The 26,289-nt window shown below is 42.6% G+C and overlaps 1 protein-coding gene across 1 annotated transcript in view; it reads right to left on the bottom strand.

Annotated features, from left to right (window-relative positions):
• Window positions 1-832: 832 nt before the first annotated feature.
• LOC112254541 (ephrin type-A receptor 8-like) overlaps window positions 833-26,289 on the bottom strand; it is a 126,476-nt gene continuing 101,019 nt past the window's right edge. The window contains exons 6-19 of the mRNA XM_024427217.2: window positions 14,400-14,555; window positions 10,827-11,237; window positions 8,914-9,038; window positions 8,157-8,319; window positions 7,271-7,445; window positions 6,377-6,444; window positions 5,830-5,955; window positions 5,261-5,446; window positions 4,932-4,993; window positions 4,504-4,713; window positions 4,195-4,344; window positions 3,841-4,031; window positions 3,020-3,175; window positions 833-2,890 (exon numbers count right to left, since the gene is read on the bottom strand). Of these exons, the coding sequence (XP_024282985.2) occupies window positions 2,776-2,890; window positions 3,020-3,175; window positions 3,841-4,031; window positions 4,195-4,344; window positions 4,504-4,713; window positions 4,932-4,993; window positions 5,261-5,446; window positions 5,830-5,955; window positions 6,377-6,444; window positions 7,271-7,445; window positions 8,157-8,319; window positions 8,914-9,038; window positions 10,827-11,237; window positions 14,400-14,555 (2,294 nt within the window). The 3' untranslated portion in view covers window positions 833-2,775. The remainder of the gene's footprint in view (window positions 2,891-3,019; window positions 3,176-3,840; window positions 4,032-4,194; window positions 4,345-4,503; window positions 4,714-4,931; window positions 4,994-5,260; window positions 5,447-5,829; window positions 5,956-6,376; window positions 6,445-7,270; window positions 7,446-8,156; window positions 8,320-8,913; window positions 9,039-10,826; window positions 11,238-14,399; window positions 14,556-26,289) is intronic.

Below are 26,289 nucleotides of genomic sequence, written 5' to 3'. Positions count from 1 at the left end.
AAAGTACCCTCCGAACGGTTTGGCCTAGGAAAGATATTATGATCCCTCTATGGAAAGAGAAGATCTCTTTTGCTCTATGACCCCCACAAGTGTCTTGTGACCGGTTTGAAGTCAGTACTGCCGATCTTCCAACTTCTGTCTGGAGCATCTGAACAGTTTGTGGAAATGTAAGTGTCTCACGAACACGTACTGTACATGTGGGTTGTTTTGCCCTTAGACACCCACAGGCCTCACGTCTCGTCTGAGGTTCTCCTGGTACCAGTGGGGAAAATAAATAAATAAATATATATATATCCTGATCTTTCTTATATCTCTCGGATATAGTAGGACAGACACTTCGGAACAAACTTCTTTAGATTTGTTTTTTGGGACTATCTGTTGTTCCATGTAGTGAATATGTTATTCAATGTGTTTGTATCGGCTAATAGCAGTAAGGCCAAATACAATTTTTCATCAAATATCTTTTTTTAACCCTAACCTTAACCCTAGCCTCGGTGAACTTCAAGTGAAATGTATTAAAACTTACCTCAATCCATCGACGGAATGTGTAGCTCCAAGGCCACAACATGGATCAACCCGAACACTAACCCTAACCTTAACCCCAGCTTCAATGAACTTCTGGTGAAATGGTTTAAAACATACCTAAATCCAGGGATGGAAGGTATAGGTCACACTCCGGATCAACCCTAACCCTAAACCCAACCGTAACCCAAACTACATGCCCACATCCTGGATAGACCCTAACCACAACCCTAACCCACGCTTCATGTCCACACACATAGGCCCTATGTCCCGGGTGTCGTCGGATGAAGGATGAGACCAAGGCGCAGCGTACTTTGAGTTCCACATAATTTATTAATGAAGTGAAACTTTGGAAAAGACAAAACAATAAAGAATACAACGACCCGATTAGCTTCGTTGTGCAAACTACCTGCACACAAACAAAGACAAGGTCCCACACAGAAGGAGGGAAAAGGGCTGCCTAAGTATGATCCCCAATCAGAGACAACGAGCTACCTCTGATTGGGAACCACACTCGGCCAGAAACAAAGAAATAAAGAACATAGAATGCCCACCCAAATCACACCCTGACCAAACCGAAATTCATTACTGTAACCCTAACCCTGTTTTGTTCAATTTCTATTCATTCCTACATTAGTCACTGTGTTGTGTTCCGAATTGGAATGTGAAACATTCTGCAACATCCCAAGTGAGACAGGTCAGTTGTGTTAAACCCATTTGATTTATTCCCAGGTGAATCATGGGCAGTGGACTCAGCACTGAGTCGTGCAGACAGAGGGGTATTGCTTTTTCAGTCACTATTTTTATTATATGATTCAACATGAGAAACACGGATGATCCATCAATCTTTGCAAAAAGCTTTTGTCTTTTGAATTTTGTTTGAGAGCAAATAGACCTGGGGCTCTATTCAATCCGTATTGCGGATGTTCAACGTTACAGCGTGATTGAAATTTAAAGGCAATGTTCCTGCGTTAGTGGAGACAGCATTCACGTTAAACCCTGCATATTTCGACTTAATCGGAAATTAACTTAAAATATCTATTGAGCAATCTGTAACGATTCACCGATACTGATTGAATAGATCCCCTAATTTCAGACAGAGGTTAGTACATCCTGTTGTAGTGACCGTAGGTATGTACTGGTATAGAAAACAGAAGGCTGTTTGTCAATTGATAGATCTAATAAAACATACTTTCATAAAATATGGAATTTATATTGAACTCCAGTGTTTAAAAAAAAAGTATCTCAGGAGAAAAATGTGGAAACATTATTGAAATGTCACCATAGTTATACAATGCATATTCAGGGAATATAATGAGCTTCTTCTCTAATAAAAAGAGACATAGACCACTAGAAATCAAACATAGGTGCATTAGAAAACCATTCTCTTGATTGCACAGTGGAACTAGGACCGTCAATAATATTGTTTTCAGAGTATTTAGATAAAAACATTCCACATATAGCACTTTCCCTATTCCTTCTTTTGTCCTTACCACCACAGAGTCAAAACACTATAATCACAATGAGTCATCATCCATACATCTGTTCTACAGTAGTTGTGCGCTACACAGCTGAACCAGGGAGAGAACACAGTGCTTCTCTCCTAGGGTCCTTCGAAAGTTTACTGTGTGAGATTGTGACTCCGTACAGTCTTTCATGGCCAAATTGGAACTGGCCTCCTTCTTAGTGGAGGAGACTTGGAATTTCTGGTGAGTCGAGTAGGTTGTTGCTGTTTGTCCACTGTCAGGTTCAGGTCCAGGGTCTTCTTGTGCCAAGTAGACAGGGGCCTGGGGCCAGTTCTCAGGGGAACCATAGGAGAAGCTGTGTGCTGCGGGACACAGCTCAGTGCTCCAGCCCCTGCCAGTCTCTCGCTTACTGTATGCTAGGCTATCACTCAGATCCATTGTGAGGTATACTTAACTGATACATTAATATGAATAGAATCTCTCTTTGTATACAACAACATTTAAATCATTTGTGGAGATTAAGGCAGTCCAAAGATTTTTGCCAAACAAGACATGAAACATATCTGAATAGGAAAAACAAAGGCTATGGTACTCAAGTCCCTTCATATCTGTACTCTTGAAGTTTCAATCTCTCAAAGAAGAGGTCTTGAAAAGTTAACCAAAATGTCACCCGGACATTGTAGTTTCTCTGATAGTCATAGATCAATTCCCATGAGTTCCGACTAGGCCTCAGAAGCCTGGGGCTAGATTTGAAAATCGGCTGGCTGGAGAAGCCTTGAGGCTGAAGTTATACGTGCACCGAGGGCACACTTCTGTTGAGCACCTGGACACGCATCAGCTGTACACTGGTCATGATCTTCTTCTGGTGGCCCATCAGTGTCACCCCTAGCCTGTGGATATCCCTGTAGGACACACAGAGATGGGGCAGAGTCACACATGAACACACTCATCAAACAGCCTAAATTACTCTTAAGCATCAATGACATGTGGATGATGTGATTGGAGAATGATGCTATGGCCTTGCCTCTCACCCTTGGTTCATGCCTATGACGTGGCCTAGGGTCAGGTAGCCTCCTGCAGCAAAATGGTCCTTGTATCGGCCCATCTTGATGATGTCCAGCCACTCATCCACAGAACTACAGCTGCTGAAGTCTGGGATACTGTCCATCATGGGAGGTGTGCCTAACCTGAGAGAAAGAGTGAGAAAGAGAGAAAAGAGGAAGAAAAGGAGATAGGACAAACACACAGACAGAAGGGAGAGATGTGGAAAAAAAGAGGTGGAGAGGAAAATAGGTGTTGAAATGCACTAGCAGCTAAGGCAGAAAATCAATAGCTGTTAAAATGATAGAGAAGGGGTGGCTGCTCTGATTGCAGGATGGCTGGTTTGGCTAGATTAATACGGAGAAAAATCCTTAACACCCCCTCCTCCTCCTCTCCTCCTCTTCTCCTCATCCCTCCATCTCCCCGACATGCACCAGTAGCTCTATGGGACCATGGATCTGAAATAAGCAATTTAACACAGGTCCAAGTCTAACTCGAGCCGCTCTTCCCTCTGCTCTCTGATTCCCGGACTATCAATGTCAATATCACAGCTAGGCTCTTATTTAACAGAGCGCATGTCTATCAGAGTTGAGCTTATTGGAAAATGAACAAGGCCGTTCCTTGCTCTCTTAAGGCAACCTGTCTCCCTTGCGTCAGCCGGGGAAGTTTGAGTGAAACTTTGGGCTGTAACTTTATCCCACAGCTCATGTTTGACAAGATGAGTTGAGAGTGGATTTGCAGTGCGTTGTCCAGACAATGCATTGCCCAAGCAATGTTTGCCCCGGCGATGGTTGTCTAGCAGCCTGTTCACCTGCACAGCGTGTCCATGGACTTGAGGTTCTCCGGGTTCCGGATCAGCTTGTCTAAAACTGTAACAATCTGGCAGAAGCGGGGCCTCTCGTTGCGGTCCTTCTGCCAGCAGTCCAGCATGAGAGTGTGTAGAGCACCTGAACAGCCCATAGGAGCAGGTAGCCTGTAGCCCTCCTCTACTGACTTTATCACCTATACACACACACACACACAAACACACACACACACACACAGAAAGAGCGAGAGAGAGAGATATGCAGGTATCATTACACACAGGTTTTCTTATGAGTGTATGTGTGATTTGCATGTACTATATACTGTATGTGTGTGTGCGTGTCCTCTCAAATCCACTCACATCTCTGTTGGTGAGGTTCCAGTATGGCCTCTCCCCATATGACATGACCTCCCACATGACCACGCCATAGCTCCACACGTCACTGGAAGAGGAGAACTTCCTGTAGGCGATGGCCTCCGGCGCTGTCCAGCGGATTGGAATCTTACCACCCTGAAGGGAACAGAAACGCACTAGAACCAGAACTAGAACAACCACTGGCATCACCACTGAATATAAAACAGAACTAGAACTAGAGAACTCGGGCTACAACAGTATTATAATCTAGTACATATTAGAGTTTTAGAATGTATCATTAACGTGTGAACTCACGCTGGTGGTGTATGCTGCATCAGGATCGTCCTCCAGGACTCTGGACAGGCCGAAGTCAGACACCTTACACACCATGTTGCTGTTGACCAGGATGTTACGAGCTGCCAGGTCGCGGTGGATGTAGCCTAGGTCTGCCAGGTAGGTCATACCCGCCGCGATGCCACGCATCACACCCACCAACTGGATTATAGTGAACTGACCATCATGTCTCTGAGAGGAGGAGATGAGGAGGAGAAGAACGGGAATTGAGATTGAGAGAGATTGTAGTGTTAGTTAGAGGCATATTGATTGAGATTTCAGATGTCAAGTGCTTCAAAAATAATTTCTCTACAAGAGAAAGAAAGAGAGAGAGCGAGTGGGAGAGAGGGAGATTGGGAGAGTGAGAGGGTATGGGAAAAAAATATGAAATCCTTATAAAAGCAACAAACCCTCAGGAAAGAGTCCAGAGATCCATTCTCCATGTACTCAGTGATGATCATGACTGGTTTACCTGGGGGGGGTAAGGTAGGGTGAATGAGGGAAGGAGGGGGTAAGGGAAGGGATAGAGGGGGTAAGAGAGTAAGTGGTGGAGGGGGTAAGGGAAAGTAAGGGATGGAGGGGTGTAAGGGAGTAAGGGGGGGAGGGGGGTATCCCATTCCATTAATTCTTATTTCTATGGGCGTATGTACTTTCTTCTTGAATTGAATCCATACGCAGGAAAGACATTGAATTGCATCAAACTGAAAATGGAGTTGAATCAAATCAAATGGAATCTTACTGCGTGTGACCACTCCCTCCAGGTGAATGATGTTAGGGTGGTCAAACTGGGCCATGATTGATGCCTCAGCCAGGAAGTCCCTCCTCTGCTTGTCACTGTATCCTGCCTTCAGTGTCTTCAAAGCCACTGGAATGTCTCTCTTCCCTGGGAGACGCATCCGCCCGTAACACACCTCCCCAAACTCACCTGCACACACACACACGTTTAGGTGTACTCCTCCCCAACGACCACAATATAGACTAATCTATTCATTGAGTGATAGATTCATTCGAACAAAAATAAATTGTTTCCTAATCTCCTGCTTTGTGCTTTGAAATGTCACAGAACACATCATTACATTCCTTCCCCTTTCTGTCTAATGTGTCTTATCAACAACTACAACCCTAAAGGTCATTGTTAACAGCCATGATTATAACGCCTACCATGTCCTGCTTTGCCAGTGTGATGTTATTATTCCCTGTGTGTCTCTGTGTTTGATTGACAGCCCCATGCAACGCTCTGATTCCACTGTGCCATTTCTCTCCGCTGCACACCGCAGCCTTTACTTCAGCCAATGATTTTCAGTTTACCTGACCCAATGATTTTCTCTATTCTGATCCTGGAAGCTTCAATTTCTCGGGCAAACTCGTGGACGGCCTGGCAGGGGTCCTCGTAGGTGTGTGGGTCGATGTAGAATCGCACGTCGGGGAATGACACTAAAATAAACAACATTAGCATCTGGTCACATACCACTGGATGGAAACAATATGCTACATGAGACTGTCACAGGAAAGCGAGGGAGAAAGAGATAGAGGGGGAGAGAGACACAGAGAGAGAAAGAGAGAGAGAGAGAGAGAGAGAGAGAGGGGGATACAGAGAGAGACAGCGAGAGAAAAGGGAGGGTGGGAGAGAGAGAGACAGAGGGAGAGGAGGGAGAGAGAGACTGCAGTCCTGAGATTTTGTACCACAATAAATCTGAATGAAACGGGAAGTGAACTGTGTACACTGAGGATGAAAATTATTTTATTTTATTTAACCTTTATTTAAACAGGCAAGTTACTGGAGTGAAGGCTGGGGGGGGGGGGCATAATAAAACATGGCAATAAAAATATACCAATAATAATAATACAAACATACCATGGCCATTCTGGTAGTGCATCTTCTCCTCATCAGAGTCCTGGAAGGCCTTGCTATAGCCACAGTGTCTGTATATCAAACAGTAGTTTAGAATAGTTTAGAGTCACACGGGGATACACCACACTTCTCACGGTTTTCCTCTCATTCTATCTTTCAGACTCCGCTTGAAAACGCTAACATGCATTGAAGTTGGAAATAAATCCACAAATGATTTGTGGAAGATGTAAATTCTAGACATCAAAAGAGAGAAGGAGAGGGATAAGTGAAAACATTAGCATTGTTATTTAACTAACATGAACAGCCGTTATAATTAAACTGACTGTTTAGAAGTACAAAACTGGGTCTGAACATTACCCATGCAGAGAATCTGGGAGATGACCTGACTTTCCACTGCTAACAAACACATGCCATACTCTAGAGTGAGAACTACTCTGGGTTAAAAGCATTAGTGGAACAAAGTTAGAGACCATCTCCTTGGTTTCCTGTGCTGTGGGATTGTGGGACTGTTGGACTGAAAATAGACAGTTACTGTAGCACTGGAGCCTATGGGGGTACATTTTTTAAATCCATTTATCAGACTCTTTTATCAAATGCACCTTACAGTCATGTTTGCATACGTTATTTATGGATGGGTGGTCCCAGGAATCAAACCCACTATCTCTGGAATGGCAAGAGCCATGCCCTACCAACTGAGCTTCAGATTACCTCAAGAGGGGATTAGAGGTCATCCTATGGATATCAATGCATATGGGTATACAACATCAGAGACAGATTATGGATAAAAAAAGAAAATACTAATATGAATGTTGATTATAAAATAAATGAATCCTATGGAGACAATGGTATAATTTACTTGAACCCTTGTTAAGGTAGAGTAAAAAATATTCCACATACGTATATGAGTGACGTAGAGTCAGAGAGGACTCGTCCACATCACGGGTAGTGGTGTAGTGTAAGAAAGGGTTGCCTTGCCGTTTCCTGCAGATGACGATGGCCAGGAAGGTGACGAGGCCAGAGACCAGCGCCATACAGATCCAGATGATGGTCATAGTGTCGTAGCGCAGAGGAACTGGACACACAACAACACAACTAGTTTGTGTGTGTGTGTGTGTGTGTGTGTGTGTGTGTGTGTGTGTGTGTGTGTGTGTGTGTGTGTTCAGTGCTCTTTGAGGATTAGGTCTGCTGCAGCAGCTTTCCTGACAGGGGTGGCCTTCACACAAAGCACAGATCTATACCATTAAGGGATTGTCTGAAGGCTTCCTGGTCCCACTGACATTCGTGGCTCTTCAACCCAGCACCATTCTGTCCCTCATGAAAATATATTATAATATGTTATGGTATAAATACTCTAGTATTACTATATTTATATACTATAGTATTCACTGTAGTGTTTTTGCAGACATTACTGTAGTGTTCACAGCAGTCTGTTTGAAGACATTACTGTAGTATACCGTAGTATTTACTGTAGTGTTTTTGCGTACATAACTGTAGTATGCTATGGTACTCATTGTAGTGTTTTGCAGACATGACCGTAGTATACTATAGTATTGTTTTTGTGGAAAATACGTTAGTATTTATTGTAGTGTTTTTTCTATAGTACTATAGTGAATACTATAGCATACTACAGTAGTCTGCAAAAACACTACAATAAATATTACAGTAAAGTCTGTAAAAACTCTACAGATAGGTTGGCACCAATAGACACCAATAGAATACAAAGCACTTCTAAACCTAGTGAGAGATTTTACAAATGAAAATAGTGCTACTCTCATTCTCTTACTTGCTTTCCCGGTCTGGATCTCCACATTCTGGCTGAAGCGTCCGCAGCCTGCCGAGGTTCTGGCCCGGACCTGAAAAATGTACCTGGTACCAGGCTTCAGGCCAGACACCCGGGCCATGGTCCCCTTGGCCTTCAGGGTGGAGTAACTCTGCTGCTCCTTATCCTGGTGGAGGAGAGCTGTGATAAAGACAGTCTGCTGCCCAAGCAGTGTTTATATTGCAGATTTATCCAGTAGTAACCCCAGGAGTTTGCACAGATTAAGATAACAACACAGCAGCCACACTAATCTGTCTGTACTATCCAGGCGTGTGTGTGTGTGTGTGTATGACACTATTCACTCTATACACACAACCTCAAGTCTCCAGTGACCACCCCCACTGTGGGGATCCTGGTCTGTGTGTGTGTTGCTCAGATCTCTCTTACCTCATTAGCTGTGTGTCAGAGCATGCAGAACCACAAAGCAATTAACTTGTCTTTGCTGCTAGGCTGTCACTTTCATGAATCAATCAGCATACATAAACACAGACAGAGAGACACATACACGCCTATATGTATCTACTGTATGTATGTATGTACGTATGTATGTATGCACGTATGTACGTATGTATGTATGCACGTATGTACGTTTGTATGTATGTATGTATGTATGTATGTATGTATGTATGTATGTATGTATGTATGTATGTATGTATGTATGTATGTATGTATGTATGTATGTATGTATGTATGTATGTATGTATGTATGTATCTACTCTACCTTCTCATAGTATTTGATGTCATACTCTAGTATGACTCCATTGGGCTGGTCAGGCTCGTGCCACTGGAGAGTGACGCTGTTCTGACTGGTGTTCTCCTGGCGAATGGCAATCACCTGGGAAGGGGCTGAACCAGAACATACATACATCATTGTTCCTTGGAGCACAAGGTGGCAGCCCAACTACAAAACGTCAATATATGTAACGGTCGTCGTCGGTGGAAGAAGAAGAGGACCAAGGTGCAGCGTGGTATGTGTCCATATCTTTTAATAAAGAACTTGAACACTGAACAAAAACGATTAACCGACAACCGAAAACAGTTCTGGCTGGTGCAGACACACCACAGAAAACAGAAAACAATCACCCACGAAACACAATAGAAAACAGGCTACCTAAATATGGTTCTCAATCACGATTGACAGCTGCCTGATTGAGAACCATACCAGGCCAAACACAGAAATAGCAAATCATAGAAAAACGAACATAGACAACCCACCCAACTCACGCCCTGACCATACTAAAACAAAGACATAACAAAAGAACTAAGGTCAGAACGTGACAATATATGTCAAAACATGGTGCAATTAGAAAGTATTCAGACCCCTTGACTTTCTAGACATTTTGTTACATTACAGTCTTATTCTAAAATGGATTACGTTGTCCCCCTTCAGACCCTTTACTCAGTACTTTGTTGAAGCAACTTTACAGCCTCAAGTCTTGTTGGGTATGACGCTACAAGCTTGGCACACCTGTATTTGGGGAGTTCCAGATCCTTTCAAGTTCTGAAAGATTTTCCCAGAAGGAGCGTGACCATCGGGTTCTTGGTCACCTCCCTGACCAAGACCCTTTTACCCAATTGCCAGCTCTCGGAAGACTTTTCCATTTAAGAATGGTGGAGGCTACTGTGTTCTTGGGGACGTTCAATGCTGCAGAAATGTTTTGGTACCCTTCCCCAGATCTGTGCCTCGACACAATCCTGTCTCGGAGCTCTACTGACAGGTCCTTCGACCTCATGGCTTGGTTTTGCTCTAACATGGACTGACAACTGTGGGACTTTATATAGACAGGTGTGTACCTTTCCACGTCATGTCCAAATAATAAAATTTACCACAGGTAGACTCCAATCAAGTTGTAGAAACATCTGAAGATGTCACAAATCCCGCCGAAGATGGTGCCTCTTCCTGTTCGGGCGGCGCTCGGCGGTCGTCGTCGCCAGCCTATTAGCTGCCATCGATTCCCTTTCCTTTTGTTCTTTGGGTCTAATTGGTTACACCTGTTTTGAGTTCGTTTTGTTTGTAGGCTATTTAAGGGCACTAGGCCCGCTGGGTATTGTGCGGGCTTGTTCTCTGTTTATTGGTGTTGGTGTATTAGTGTGATCTCTATTTTTCCGGACAGTTTTAGTCCTGTGTATTTTGGACGGGTTGTTTCATGCGCCCTTGTGTTTTGCATGTCCGTGTCTCCGCTGTCTTTGAAATAAAAGATCCACGTACTGAATTACCTGCTCTCTGCGCTTGACTCCTCCACTCACCATTCATAGAAGTCATAACAGAAGAATGATCAATGGAAACAGGATGCACCTGTTTCGAGTCTCATAGCAAAGGGTAGGAATGCTTATGTAAATAAGGTATTTCTGTTTTTTATTCGTAATACATTTTTCTCTTTGCCATTATCGGTTATTGGTTGCAAGTAGATGAGGAAAATGTTTTGTTTAATCCATTTTAGAATAAGGCTGTAACATAACAAAATGTTGAAAAAGTCAAGTGGTCTGAATACTTTCTGAATGCACTCTATGTATCATGCAGCCTAGCTGTTGAGATGTTATTTTTAATATGTAAACTGTATGTGTTTGATCCACAGGTAAAACAACCTACATGCATACATTTATATGTTTTAAATCGATACAGGTGTCCCCTACCTGCCTGGTTCGTGGTGATGTTGACAGATATGAAGGGCGCCGGCTCATTGCTTAGGTGAGTCACCGCATTCATCGCTAGGATACGGAAGGTATAGTTGGCGTGGGCAACCAGGTTTAGAACGGTAACCCAGGGTTCGGTCAGCAAGCTCTGCTGGGGAACAAACCGCACCGGGACCACCCCAGAGCGGTCCACCGTCCCTCCACCCTCTCCTCCCATCCCCTCTCCCACACTGGTTGACCCCATCCCTGCTGTACAGTCCTCACACTGCCCCCCTTCCCCAGAGCACTTCTGACAGAGCACGCTGTACAGCAGGTCACTGCGACCCCCCGAGTCCATCGGTCGACCCCACTCCAGATTCACTGACGTACCGTTAACCGACGATATCATGTTTACTGGAGCTGTTGGGGGGCCTAAGGAGAGGAGAGAGAGAAAAAGAGATGGAGGAGAACAATTTGAAAGGAGAAGAGAGAGAAAGTGGTGTATATTTGCATGTTTTTCTTCATGATTAGCACCTGAACCAGTGGAATGTGCTTCTATTTTCTCTTTCAGATGTTCAAATCAAATCAAATCAAATTTTATTTGTCACATACACATGGTTAGCAGATGTTAATGTGAGTGTAGCGAAATGCTTGTGCTTCTAGTTCCGACAATGCAGTAATAACCAACAAGTAATCTAACTAACAATTCCAAAACGACTGTCTTATACATACAAGTGTAAGGGGATAAAGAATATGTACATAAAGATATATGAATGAGTGATGGTACAGAGCGGCATAGGCAAGATACAGTAGATGGTGTCGAGTACAGTGTATACATATGAGATGAGTATGTAAACAAAGTGGCATAGTGATACATGTATTACATAAAGATGCAGTAGATGATATAGAGTACAGTATATACGTATACATATGAGATGAATAATGTAGGGTATGTAAACCTATTATGTAGCATTGTTTAAAGTGGCTAGTGATATATTTTACATCATTTCCCATCAATTCCCATTATTAAAGTGGCTGGAGTTGAGTCAGTGTGTTGGCAGCAGCCACTCAATGTTAGTGGTGGCTGTTTAACAGTCTGATGGCCTTGAGATAGAAGCTGTTTTTCAGTCTCTCGGTCCCAGCTTTGATGCACCTGTACTCGCCTTCTGGATGATAGCGGGGTGAACAGGCAGTGGCTCGGTTGGTTGTTGTCCTTGATGATCTTTATGGCCTTCCTGTAACATCGGCTGGTGTAGGTGTCCTGGAGGAAAGGTAGTTTGCCCCCGGTGATGCGTTGTGCAGACCTCACTACCCTCTGGAGAGCCTTACGGTTGTGGGCGGAGCAGTTGCCGTACCAGGCGGTGATACAGTTTGTGAGTGCTTTTGGTGACAAGCCGAATTTCTTCAGCCTCCTGAGGTTGAAGAGGCGCTGCTGCGCCTTCTTCACGATGCTGTCTGTGTGGGTGGACCAATTCAGTTTGTCTGTGATGTGTATGCCGAGGAACTTAAAACTTGCTACCCTCTCCACTACTGTTCCATCGATGTGGATAGGGGGGTGTTCCCTCTGCTGTTTCCTGAAGTCCACAATCATCTCCTTAGTTTTGTTGACGTTGAGTGTGAGGTTATTTTCCTGACACCACACTCCGAGGGCCCTCACCCCCTCCCTGTAGACCGTCTCGTCGTTGTTGGTAATCAAGCCTACCACTGTTGTGTCGTCCGCAAACTTGATGATTGATTTGGAGGCGTGCGTGGCCACGCAGTCGTGGGTGAACAGGGAGTACAGGAGAGGGCTCAGAACGCACCCGTCAGGAAGTCCAGTACCCAGTTGCACAGGGCGGGGTCGAGACCCAGGGTCTCGAGCTTGATGACGAGCTTGGAGGGTACTATGGTGTTGAATGCCGAGCTGTAGTCGATGAACAGCATTCTCACATAGGTATTCCTCTTGTCCAGATGGGTTAGGGCAGTGTGCAGTGTGGTTGAGATTGCATCGTCTGTGGACCTATTTGGGCGGTAAGCAAATTGGAGTGGGTCTAGGGTGTCAGGTAGGGTGGAGGTGATATGGTCCTTGACTAGTCTCTCAAAGCACTTCATGATGACGGAAGTGAGTGCTACGGGGCGGTAGTCGTTTAGCTCAGTTACCTTAGCTTTCTTGGGAACAGGAACAATGGTGGCCCTCTTGAAGCATGTGGGAGCAGCAGACTGGGATAAGGGATTGGTTGAATATGTCCGTAAACACACCAACCAGCTGGTCTGCGCATGCTCTGAGGGCGCGGCTGGGGATGCCGTCTGGGCCTGCAGCCTTGCGAGGGTTAACACGTTTAAATGTTTTACTCACCTCGGCTGCAGTGAAGGAGAGGCCGCATGTTTTGGTTGCAGGCCGTGTCAGTGGCACTGTATTGTCCTCAAAGCGGGCAAATAAGTTATTTAGTCTGCCTGGGAGCAAGACATCCTGGTCCGTGACTGGGCTGGTTTTATTTTTGTAATCCGTGATTGACTGTAGACCCTGCCACATACCTCTTGTGTCTGAGCCGTTGAATTGAGATTCTACTTTGTCTCTATACTGACACTTAGCTTGTTTGATTGCCTTGCGGAGGGAATAGCTACCCTATTTGTATTCGGTCATGTTTCCGGTCACCTTGCCCTGATTAAAAGCAGTGGTTCGTGCTTTCAGTTTCACGCGAATGCTGCCATCAATCCACGCTTTCTGGTTTGGGAATGTTTTAATCGTTGCTATGGGAACGACATCTTCAACGCAAGTTCTAATGAACTCGCACACCGAATCAGCGTATTCGTCAATGTTGTTGTCTGACGCAATACGAAACATATCCCAGTCCACGTGATGGAAGCAGTCTTGGAGTGTGGAATCAGATTGGTCGGACCAGCGTTGAACAGACCTCAGCGTGGGAGCTTCTTGTTTTAGTTTCTGTCTGTAGGCAGGGATCAACAAAATGGAGTCGTGGTCAGCTTTTTTACGAAAGGAGGGCGGGGCAGGGCCTTATATGCGTCGCGGAAGTTAGAATAGCAGTGATCCAAGGTTTTGCCAGCCCTGGTTGCGCAATCGATATGCTGATACAATTTAGGGAGTCTTGTTTTCAGATTAGCCTTGTTAAAATCCCCAGCTACAATGAATGCAGCCTCAGGATGTATGGATTCCAGTTTGCAAAGAGTCAAATAAAGTTCGTTCAGAGCCATCGATGTGTCTGCTTGGAGGGGAATATATACGGCTGTGATTATAATCGAAGAGAATTCCCTTGGGAGATAATGCGGTCGACATTTGATTGTGAGGAATTCTAAATCAGGTGAACAGAAGGACTTGAGTTCCTGTATGCTTTTGTGACCACACCACGTCTCGTTAGCCATAAGGCATACGCCCCCGCCCCTCTTCTTACCAGAAAGATGTTTATGTTCATCTAGTGTTTAGAGAGGCCCTCTAAAGGGGAAATTCAAATAAATAATCATAGAAAAGTAGCATATGCCCAATTAACCAAATCACCCAGGTCACCCACGCCATGTGTAAGAGAGGTGGACCTACATGTGTTGTGGATTATTCGGTCTGTGCGTGTGCATGCTTGTGTGCATTTGTGAGTTATGTACTTGTGCAGGGTGCGGCAGGGGGGTCTGTAGGGGCCCTGTAGTGGCTGGAGTCACAGGGGCAGTAGAGGGCAGCTCTGGTCTCTGAGTGGCTTTGTAGAGGACACCTCCCACACAACCCATCACCTGCCATTGGCTTATAGAAACCCACCTCACACGCTGTATGGGAAAGAGAGGGTTGGAGAGAGATGGGGGGAAGAGAGAGGTGGGAAGAGAGAGAGGGAGAGAGCAAAGGGGAGAGAGGGAAAGAAAGGGAGAGAGGGGGGAGAGAGGGGGGAGAGAGAGAGAGAGCGACTATTTGCACATCATTACAACACTATAATATTACATGTTTGTGTAATGCTCACTGTTAATTTTTTATTGTTTATTTCACTTTTGTTTATTATCTATTTCACTTGCTTTGGCAATGTAAACATATGTTTCCCATGCCAATAAAGCCCTAAATTGAATTTGAAAATTGAAATTGAGAAGGGAAGGGAGATAGTGGAAAGGGAGAGAGAGACAAAAATGTATATGAACACGCATAATAATCTTGGAAAATATTATTCTTTGGTCCACCCCATTATTTCTAGGGAAACTCCAACAGTCAATATGTAATTGGAACCCTGCATAGACTCACTGACTGGAGAGGAGGGAGAACAAAGTTAGACTTTTACACACACATTTGGGCCAAAGAGTCAGTGCACTGTTCATACTCCCGTAGGAAAATCTAAATGTAGACCACGTTTCAACCATATTCAGTACACATACTACATATTAACTTTCAATAATACAGGCTCCACTGATAAATGTGGGTTATGTGGCAGGGGAATCGGAAATATCTGGCAACATCATGGTTTCATCGTGCCTCCTCAGTAAAAAAAATAAAAAGCTTACCAACATGTCTCTGCTCTGTTAAGAATGCAACAAGATCTCATGGATTTACCAATTTGACTTCAGATTCGGCTGTTTTTCCACATTTCTCCAAATTTCAAAGTTGCTCCAAACGTCAGATTTTTTGGTGTTTTTGACACCCTGGGTTGACTGCCCCTGCTCAGCATCATTACATTTCCCCAACCTCAAATGTAAAGTTGCTCCAAATGTTAAATTTAGAAATGAAAGGTTAAAGTTTTGGATAGGGTTAACATTAACCCTTTACACTGGTGGGAATTGGCCTATATGGACTGGGATGAATGGAAATGTTTCTTACAGAAGAAATGCATATGAAATGCATATGCATAAGCATGATAGCAATTGAAATGGAACAGTTTCGAAATAGTGGACCAAAAATGAGGACACTACACTGTTGATTTTATGTGCATGTTCTATTTACTATACTTTTTGCTGCGTTTGTTGATAACAAAAACGGACAATATTCTGGATACACTTAGTAGCATAATAATAACATTCCTGGAAAATTTGGGGTACATGCAACATAAGACTAAAAAAATGACAAGGGTCTGAATGAGAGGAGTAAGTTGTGTCTCCAAGTGGCCACACCTCTCCAAGGAGTTCCTAAGTAATGACATAAAGAAGTCGTCAACAATAAGGTGCTTCATTGAACCCTCCTAGCTGTGCCATTGAGGGACTAGAGGAAGCACTCTTGTTTTGCATCCCCGCCATCCCACAATTACTGTTGTTGTTTACGGCCCATTATAAACCGCAATCTGGGTCAGGTGGCATCATTTTAAAGCTTGGTCTATTGCCAACATAACTAGCTGTTCTAAAATATGATATGATAGAAATCAAACTGGATGGACATCAGAAATAGAGGAAGGACTAAGAACAAACAAGAGAGAACTATTGTAAAGTAGACTGTCTCTGTAGAATGTGTATAAGATGTATGGATTGAAGGTAGAAGCATAAGTGTTTATTAGTTTACTTCAATTGGGGGATCGGCGGTAGGGTTTGCGGGAATAATAATAAAGGTATATTCTTTAAAAAAGTATGTATGTCTATATAGGTATGTGTATGTATATATATGTATATATATATGCATGCGTGTATGGATATATATATATTTACCCCAAAAATATGCGGGATTGGAAATGATGCAGACAATTACATTGGAAGCAACATTCTTTCCGCAATATTAAGCTGATCCACCCTCTAAGAAACAAAAAAGGGGAAAAAAACAATAGTACACAAGTATAAACACCATGGGACCACGCAGCCGTCATACCGCTCAGGAAGGAGACGCGTTCTGTATCCTAGAGATGAACGTACTTTGGTGCAAAAAGTGTAAATCAATCCCAGAACAACAACAAAGGACCTTGTGAAGATGCTGGAGGAAAGAGGTACAAAAGTATTTTTTATCCACAGTTAAACTAGTCCTATATCGACATAACCTGAAAGGCCGATCAGCAAAGAAGAAACCACTGCTCCAAAACCGCCATACATTTCACGCCCTGGTCTTAGTATTTTGTGTTTTCTTTATTAATTTGGTCAGGCCAGGGTGTGACATGGGTTTTGTATGTGGTGTGTTTTGTCTTGTTTTTTTTTTGTACGTATTGGGATTGTGGCTTAATGGGGTTTTCTAGGTAAGTCTATGGCTGTCTGGAGTGGTTCTCAATCAGAGGTAGGTGTTTATCGTTGTCTCTGATTGGGAACCATATTTAGGCAGCCATATTCTTTGAGTGTTTCGTGGGTGACTGTTCCTGTCTTTGTGTTTGTTGTCACCAGATAGGCTGTTTAGGTTTTCTCACATTTATTGTTTTTGTTAGTTTATTGATGTATAGTTTTCTTCATTAAAAAAACATGAATAACAATCCCGCTGCATTTTGGTCCGCCTCTACTTCACCTAAAGAAAACCGTTACAATAAAAAAGCCAGACTATGGTTTGCAACTGCACATGGGGACAAAGATCGTACTTTTTGGAGAAAGGTCTTCTGGTCTGATGAAACAAAAATAGAACTGCCATAATGACCATCGTTATGCTTGGAGGAAAAAGGGGAGGCTTGCAAGCCGAAGAACACCCTCCCAACCGTAAAGCACAGGGGTGGCAGCATCATTTTGTGGGGGTGCTTTGCTGCAGGAGGGTCTGGTGCACTTCACAAAATAGATAGCTTCATGAGGAAGAAAAAGTATGTGGATATATTGAAGCAACATCTCAAGACATCAGTCAGGAAGTTGAAGCTTGGTCGCAAATGGGTATTTCAAATGGACAATGACCCGAAGCATACTTCCAAAGATGTGGCAAAATGGCTTAAGGACAACAAAGTCAAGGTATTGGAGTGGCAATCACTGAGCCCTGACCTCAATTCTATAGAAAATGTGTGGGCAGAACTGAAAAAGCGTGTGCGAGCAAGGAGGCCTACAAACCTGACTCAGTTACAGTAGCTCTGTCAGGAGGAATGGGCCAAAATTCACCCAATTTATTGTGGGAAGCTTGTAGAAGGCTACCTGAAACGTTTGACCCAAGTTAAACAATTTAAAGGCAATGCTACCAAATACCAATTGAGTGTATGTAAACCTCTGACCTACTGGGAATGTGATGAAAGAAATAAAAGCTGAAATAAATAATTCTCTCTACTATTATTCTGACATTTCACATTCTTAAAATAAAGAGGTGATCCTAACTGACCTAAAACAGGGTATTCTTACTAGGACTAAACGTCAGGAATTGTGAAAAACTGAGTTTAAAAGTATTTGGCTAAGGTGTATCTAAACTTCCGACTTCAACTGTAGGTACGTGGTTGCAAAGGGCATCAGTGTCTTAAATATATTCTTCTCCTTAATGCAACCGCTGTGTCAGATTTCAGCGCTCAGGCACCAAAATAAGCCATACAGATACCCGCCATGTTGTGGAGTCAACAGAAGTCAGAAATAGCGTTATAAATTTTCACTTACCTTTGATGATCTTCATCGGAATGCACTCCCAGGAATCCCAATTCCACAATAAATGTTTGTTTTGTTCGATAAAGCCCATAATTTATGTCCAAATACCTCTTTTTTGTTTGCGCGTTTAGTTCACTAATCCAAATTCAAGAGGCGCAGGCACTTTGTCCAGACGAAAAGTCAAAAAAGTTATATACAGTTCGTAGAAACATGTCAAACGATATGTAGAATCAATCTTTAGGATGTTTTTAATATAAATCTTCAAAAATGTTTCAACCGGACAATTCCTTTGTCTTTAGAAATTAAAAGGAACGCAGCTCACTCTCACGGGCGCACGCTTGACTTAGCTCATGGCATTCTGCCAGACCCCTGATTCAGACAGCTCTTATTCACTCCCCCTTCACAGTAGAAGCCTGAAACAAGGTTCTAAAGACGGTTGACATCTGGTGGAAGCCTTAGGAAGTGCAATCGGACCAAATTTTACACTGTATATTGGATAGGCAAACACTTGAAAACCTACAAACCTCAGATTTCCCACTTCCTGGTTGGATTTTTTTCTCAGGTTTTTGACTGCCATATGAGTTCTGTTATACTCACAGACATCATTCAAACAGTTTTAGAAATGTCAGATTGTTTTCTATCCAAATCTACTAATAATATGCATATCTTAGCTTCTGGACAGGAGTGGTTTCTGATTAAACTCAATTTACACAGAACCGCTTTCTGCATTTTCGCAGTGGCTCTCTTCTTCAGATATCGGTAAGTGGACTGGAGGCAGGGCATGAAAGGGATAATGAATCTTTTTTTTTGTGTAATCCGTTTGAGGAAAGTACCTGCGTTATTGCACACCCAACTCACTCAGGTGCATCGCTATATCACATTTGACATTGTCCGTAAGCTTGAGTTCATTTGCACACAAAGAAATCATACAATGATGGAAAGACCTGTGTGTTGTTAATGCAGACTGAGAAGAGCTCACACTTCTTAATCATAACCTCAATTCTGTCCCCAGTATTGAATATAGTTGCGGAGAGTTCCTGCAATCCTAGATTCAGATCATTCAGGAGAGAAAAACATCACCCAGATAGGTGAAGATTATAGTCAGTAAAGAAAAGAATGTGTCAATAGTTTGCCCCTTGATAACCAGCGCACTTCTGTATGTTGTAAAAGCTTTACATGGTCACTACCCATGTCATTGCATAGCGCAGAAAATACAGGAGAGTTCAGGGGCCTTGCTTTAACAAATTTAACAATTTTCACTGTAGTGTCCAAAACGTCTTTCAAGCTGTCAGGCATTCCCTTGCCAGCAAGGGCCTCTCGGTGGATGCTGCAGTGTATCCATGTTGCGTTGGGAGCAAATGCTTGCACGAGCGTTATTACTCCACTCTCCCTGTCATGGCTTTTGCGCCATCAGTACAGATACCAACATGAGCAGCAGCTATGTTTGGCTACATATGGACCGATAGTGGAATTCCCGCGAGAGACTAACGGTTAATGTGATTGGATGTTAATTATTTGATTAGGCTACCTGTATTTGACATTGTGTTGTTATTTTGCTGAACACTAGATGGTTTAATTTTATGTTTAGCAGTGAAGCGGAGCCACTCAGGCGAGAAAGAAACCTCACCCAGATGTATAGCCCCGTTGGAAAATGTCAAGAATAAAACATTTAAAAAATATTTTAAAATGTATATAAATGTAAAAATGTTTTATTTATGTTAATCACATTTTTATTTGGCGTACCCCCGATATCATTGCGTGTACCCCAGTTTGGGAATACCTGAAATAGACAAACATAGGATCATTCTTTTCAGAACAACCCAGGGTATGACATCATGACATCTTGTAACTGTACATTAAACATAGTGATCATAATTGTTGAAAATGTATTTGACATTGTTTTATGATATGGAAATTTGGACTCATGGGTGTTTGGCTTGCTTGTATGACATCAAAACTATATTTATTATACTCAACGTTTCATCCTTAAAAATACACAGAATCTTCTTAATTTATAGCATTTCCCTCACTTGACAACAAAACATTACCAAAAGATGCCCAAATAGCATGAGTGAATAGGGGCAACTTCTTGTAGCGTGCGGTGCTCAAGTTCAGAGCAGCCGTCAAAACCCATACAGCATTGTGAAGTGCAGAGCCTGACATCATTTATAGCATGTTACTGTACAGCCACTGCATTCCAATTTAGGAGCTTATCACTGCCCAAATCTGATATTTTCAATCCGTATATGGGTACAAGTGTAATGGGATACATTTAGGCATTTATTCCAAATATCTAAGGTAAGAGTTAAGGTTTGGGATAGGGTTAAAAACAAAGAAATAAAACATTTGTGTCTACCACTTCAGATCCGAAGTCATGGGATTAAACCCATCCACCACCTCTGTCCACTTGATGGTAATAGTGCTCGCTGTTGCCCCAAGTGGGCTGCTTTAAAGGCATTTCCCGAAGTCCTCACGACATGGGCAGACGTCCAATTACGAAGTCAATCTCGAGCGATCTGCCAGAAGGATGAACATCCTAAAATTTAGACCATTATTTAAAAAAAAAATACATAATATGATTCACAAAAAACGTGTGTGTTACTATATTGTATTACTGTATTGTACAGCACTCAATGTTGTTGATTATATTTCTTTATACCTTTCCGTAATTTACTTAAGTCTCTCAATACCTCTTAATTTTACTGCAGTGTGCTAAAAAAAGTGATGCTTATTTATAAAACCCTCTTAGGCCTCACTCCCCCCTATCTGAGATATCTACTGTAGCCCTCATCCTCCACATACAACACCTGTTCTGCCAGTCACATTCTGTTAAAGGTGCCCAAAGCACACACATCTCTGGGTCGCTCCTCTTTTCAGTTTACTGCAGCTAGTGACTGGAACGAGCTGCAACAAACACTTAAACTGGACAGTTTTAACTCAATTTCTTCATTCAAAGACTCAATCATGGACACTCTTACTGACTGTTGTGGCTGCTTTACATGGTGTATTGTTGTCTCTACCTTCTTGCTCTTTGTGCTGCCTGTGCCCAATAATGTTTGTACCATGTTTTGTGCTGCTGCCATGTTGTGTTGCTACCATGTTGATGTCATGTTGTGTTGCTACCATGTTGATGTCATGTTGTGTTGCTACCATGGTGTGTTGTGCTCTTGCTATGTTGTTGTCTTAGGTCTCCATTTATGTAGTGTTGTCTCTCTTGTTGTGATGTGTGTTATGTTCATATATTTATATATATATATGTATATATATAAAAAAATATCCCAACCCCCGTCCCCGCAGGAGGCCTTTTGCCTTTTGGTAGGCCGTCATTGTAAATAACAATTTGTTCTTAACTGACTCGCCTAGTTAACTTTAATAAAAGAATGTAACAAAAATAAATAAATCGGGGTCACACAGAGTGCTCCTTGGTAGTCTTAAACAAATGTACTTTGAAACAAAAGTATACACCTCACATGGTTATTGTCTTAAAAAAAGAAGACACCTGTACCATGTCAGATATAGAGTTGAGATGTATTACATTTTGATTGTGCATCCCAATATTAATCTTTGCATACATCACAGAAGACTGAAATATAACAAAATTGTTTGACATAGAAACTCCAGATTTTAGGCGTAAAAATAATAAAAGTTTATTCATTCTGAAATTCTGAAAAATATTAATAACATTCCACCCATGAGGCCACTAGGTCATTTGATCACAGGAAAGGGCTACATTAACAATGAACCCTGACAGTAAGAGTGCCAGTAGCATACTGATGCTGAATGTACCATCTGGAACACAGACACAGACAGACAGTTTGGATCACAAACAGATTAACAGACAGGGCTGATACGGCACCTCTCTCTCACGTCAGTGTCCCCCAGGAAACCGGAAACTATTTCTATTTGCAATATTATTCCCACACTGTTTTCTCTCTTCCTTTTTATCATGTTAATCCCTCCATCCCTTGATGTTTTTTGTGAGGCTCCTGAGTTGAAAAGCTGGTCATGATAAACATTGGAATAGCTCGCTCATCAAGGAGGGAGGCGGCTTGCGCTTTGAAGTCTCTGACAGATTTACCAGGAGCATGCACGCATTTACACACAGTTCGAAATAACGATAATACTATACATATGTCACACACCACATGCACTCAAGAACACACACACGCACACAGATAATGGAAGCAGTAAAACTATAAACTTAGTAACACCCACATACACACAGATGTGGGAGAATTGAAAGGAGGGCTGGTGTAGAGATTTTTATTTTTGTTTTTTATTTAACCTGTATTTAACTAGTAGGCAAGTCAGTTAATAACAAAATTTTATTTACAATGTCGGCCTACCCCGGCCAAACCCGGATGATGCTGGGCCAATTGTGGGCCGCCCTATGGGACTCCTAATCACAGCCTGGATTTGAACCAGGGACTGTAGTGATGCCTCTTGCACTTAGATGCAGTGCCTTAGATAACCCCTGATGGATGATCTTTCAATCCTGTTTCACTCTGGTCTGACACACTGAATAGGGAGAGGAAATGAGAGAGAGAAGAGCGGGAGAACGAGAATGGAGAGACCAGACAGCGCACTCTATGTGTGTGTTTGTGTGTGTTTGTATTGTGTATTGTTTGGCATGTCAGTGTCTGTCAGCCTAGTGTTCCAGATGCAGGAGTATTTGCATTACAATGAATCTTAGTGGCTATGTGTTGGCTTTGTGTGCTGACCTTGATTTATTCTCAGAATAAGTGGGTAAATAAACGACATGGTATAGAAAGAGGAGTTGGAAAAGCAAATCATTCCTACACACGTGAGGAGACTGAGGGGGAACAGGAGTGGAGGAGAGTCTTGAGTGCAACCTGGTCTGCTGGCAAAAGGACACATATTGCTATTTTCTTACTAGTCCAGGTGATGTTTGAAAATTCTGTTAACTTATTCATAACAGTTATGGGTCCTGTACACACACAGAAAGGGAGCCATCGCTTAAACGGCCTCTTGGCGGTTGTGGCGACCATTTTTATTTTCCACCATATAGCGATGTATATTTTCCTTCATATCTGCTGAACCAAACATGATAACACAGAAAAGGTGATGTCTACAGCTATGTTTTGATGGTAAAGGATTACAATAACGCCAAGTACAACACAATAAACAGTTCAGATCACAGTGTTCCTTCATCCCTCAGATACTCTTCCTTATTACCATTGACTGCATCATGACCAAAACCACATCATATAAACCCAGAGGTATTCAGTGGAACCTGTTCTCCCAGATGGAAGATCTCTAAAATTTAGCCAAAAACCCCACATTGTGCATTTGCCCAACTCATCCCATCTGGAGGTCTGAGCAGAGCAGCCTCAAAACAAATATCCACCTACATAACAGCAATGTCAAATCGGTTCTATTGTATGGTTTGGATTACTGGCGTGTTGTCAAGAACGACATGAGACGGATTAAGTCTTTCAGCAGTGGATGTCTCAGGAGAATATGCTGCATCTTCTGGCTGAACAAAATACATAACAGTGAGCAGTACAAGAAAACCGTTTGCAAAAATGTCACACAACACATCAAGGGAATGACTGATGTTTTGGCCACATTCTCAGAATGCCCACATATAGACTAATTTTGGGATGACTTGGATTGAATAAGTATATAGAATATTAGATCTATGTCCGCATATGTGGACAACTCTCAGACTAGGGTCTTGTACACTTTGATCTACTATGACTTTGTTGTTCATCCATGCCATTAACTTATTATGACTTGTCTTGTCTAAATGTCTGGTTGTCAGATATACTCTACTGTACTTTCTTGCCAAAATTGACAGTGTGTCACAGCTTGCACTCCAACCATCTTCTCTGTTCAGCTCAAGAAGGCTCCTTCCGTCTTTTCTTTATCTTGCCACATAGTGCAGCTGCTGATTGCTCTTTGGGGGTTTACGCCAGGTTAATGTAAAGCACTTTCTGACAATTGTTGTTGTGAAAAGCACTAAATAAATGCAATTTGTAGTCATTGATTTTGATGTGATGCAAAATGAGTTTGATTTCTGTTTTATTGACTGCTAGTGCAATCATAAAAGAGAATTGTGAATTGCTCGAAACTGAAAATGTTCCCTTCTGAAATATAATTTGAGGAGTGGTGGGTGGCATTTGGGACCAGCAAGCACTTGAGGTACATACTTGCAAATGAAATCACCCCTTGAAGTCCCTGGGTCCAGAGAAATCAAATGCCCTTCCTGTGTTCTGTGAATTTACACACAGTATCCACTTTCACAACCAGGGGCAAGAAGACAGTAGCAGACCACTCTATTGCTCTCTATGCCACAGACAGACATTTCTTTCCATGGTTACCATGGCGGTCCACCATTATATAATAACCTGAATAGTTTATGATGTTGTACATGGCGCCATTGTAATCTTTGATTGTCAAACATCAGGAATAGAAATTGTCCACCACAGCCACCAGGAGGCGTTTTTGCAATGGCTCCCTTTCTGAAAATGTTCAGGACCCCAAACTACACAAGTGTACCATGCTTTTATTTTAAAAAATGAACAGCATCTAAAATTTGGCACATATCACCTGGACTATACTAACATACATAGCCATAGACAGCATTGAGTTAGCCAAACTCAAAGAAATCTAGCCAGGCACAGGCACACACACTTTTATAGTTCTCTACAGGGACAAAACAACGGTCAATAATAAGCAGGTAGAACTGCCATTCTGGTAAGAGTGATGGATAACGTTGTTAGTAAAGTCAAGTGGAAATGGGTTAGGGTTAGTGTGGTGTGAATCTCTTCAAACTCAGGTGTGAAACTCAGGTGTGAATCTCTCCAAACTCCTAGACAAGGTTGTGTCCTACTATCTGAGTTACTAATCTGACCCAATGCTTGAGGCATTGGCGTGATACACTACACCCTCTACGGCTCTTGCCATAAGTACTGTATTCCACTGTATGGAATAGATTGAGTCATTTGAAACACAGTCGTTGTCAAATGAGATGTTCTGCTTTCAATTTAGATACGTCTTTGATTGACTGACTGACTGTGTCTATGTACATGAGCTCAGAGCTGGAAGACTGTGGACAGAGCGGTGGATGGAGGGATGGGTTGCTGAGGAGTGATAGAGAATGGGTGGATGGAAGGATGGGTTGCTGAGGAGTGATAGAGAATGGGTGGATGGAAGGATGGGTTGCTGAGGAGTGATAGAGAATGGGTGGATGGAGGGATGGGTTGCTGAGGAGTGATAGAGAATGGGTGGATGGAGGGATGGGTTGCTGAGGAGTGATAGAGAATGGGTGGATGGAGGGATGGGTTGCTGAGGAGTGATAGAGAATGGGTGGATGGAGGGATGGGTTGCTGAGGAGTGATAGAGAATGGGTGGATGGAGGGATGGGTTGCTGAGGAGTGATAGAGAATGGGTGGATGGAGGGATGGGTTGCTGAGGAGTGATAGAGAATGGGTGGATGGAAGGATGGGTTGCTGAGGAGTGATAGAGAATGGGTGGATGGAAGGATGGATTGCTGAGGAGTGATAGAGAATGGGTGGATGGGATTGTTTTTTCTCAACAGGGGTCAAGTAAAGGATGAAGAAGCTGTGACCATTTAATTAAAATATGAATGTAACTGGAGACAGCACATGAGAATTCTGAAGGTATTCTGGATAAAAAGTCAACTGTGTGTCTAACTTGAACTAAATCTCCTTATTTAAATTTAAAACATTCACACCAACTTTGTCCTGATATTAGACAGTAGGCTAATTAATTCAGTGGTTTATCATTGGATATAAACGTTAGACCTTAGACCAGATATAATTTAATTATGTAACTGTTTTCCACCACCATTAACAACAATAATAGAATTCGCATCCTTCCAATAGAGTAGAATTTGTAGAATCTATGCCAAGGTGCATTGAAGCTGTTCTGGCAGCTCTTGGTGTCTCAACACCCTATTAAACACTTTTTCTGGGTGTTTCCGTTATTTTGACAGTTACCTGTACATGCAGGTGGTGAAATTACATTTCAGGTGGTGAAATTGCATTGTGGATGGAAAACAAAACAAAACCAACCCTATTAAAACAGTTTT

This window comes from Oncorhynchus tshawytscha, linkage group LG07 (assembly GCF_018296145.1).
Source record: "Oncorhynchus tshawytscha isolate Ot180627B linkage group LG07, Otsh_v2.0, whole genome shotgun sequence".
NCBI lineage: Eukaryota > Metazoa > Chordata > Actinopteri > Salmoniformes > Salmonidae > Oncorhynchus > Oncorhynchus tshawytscha.
The sequence above is the reverse complement of the archived record's forward strand: the minus strand, read 5'-3'. Positions and strand labels throughout refer to the sequence as shown.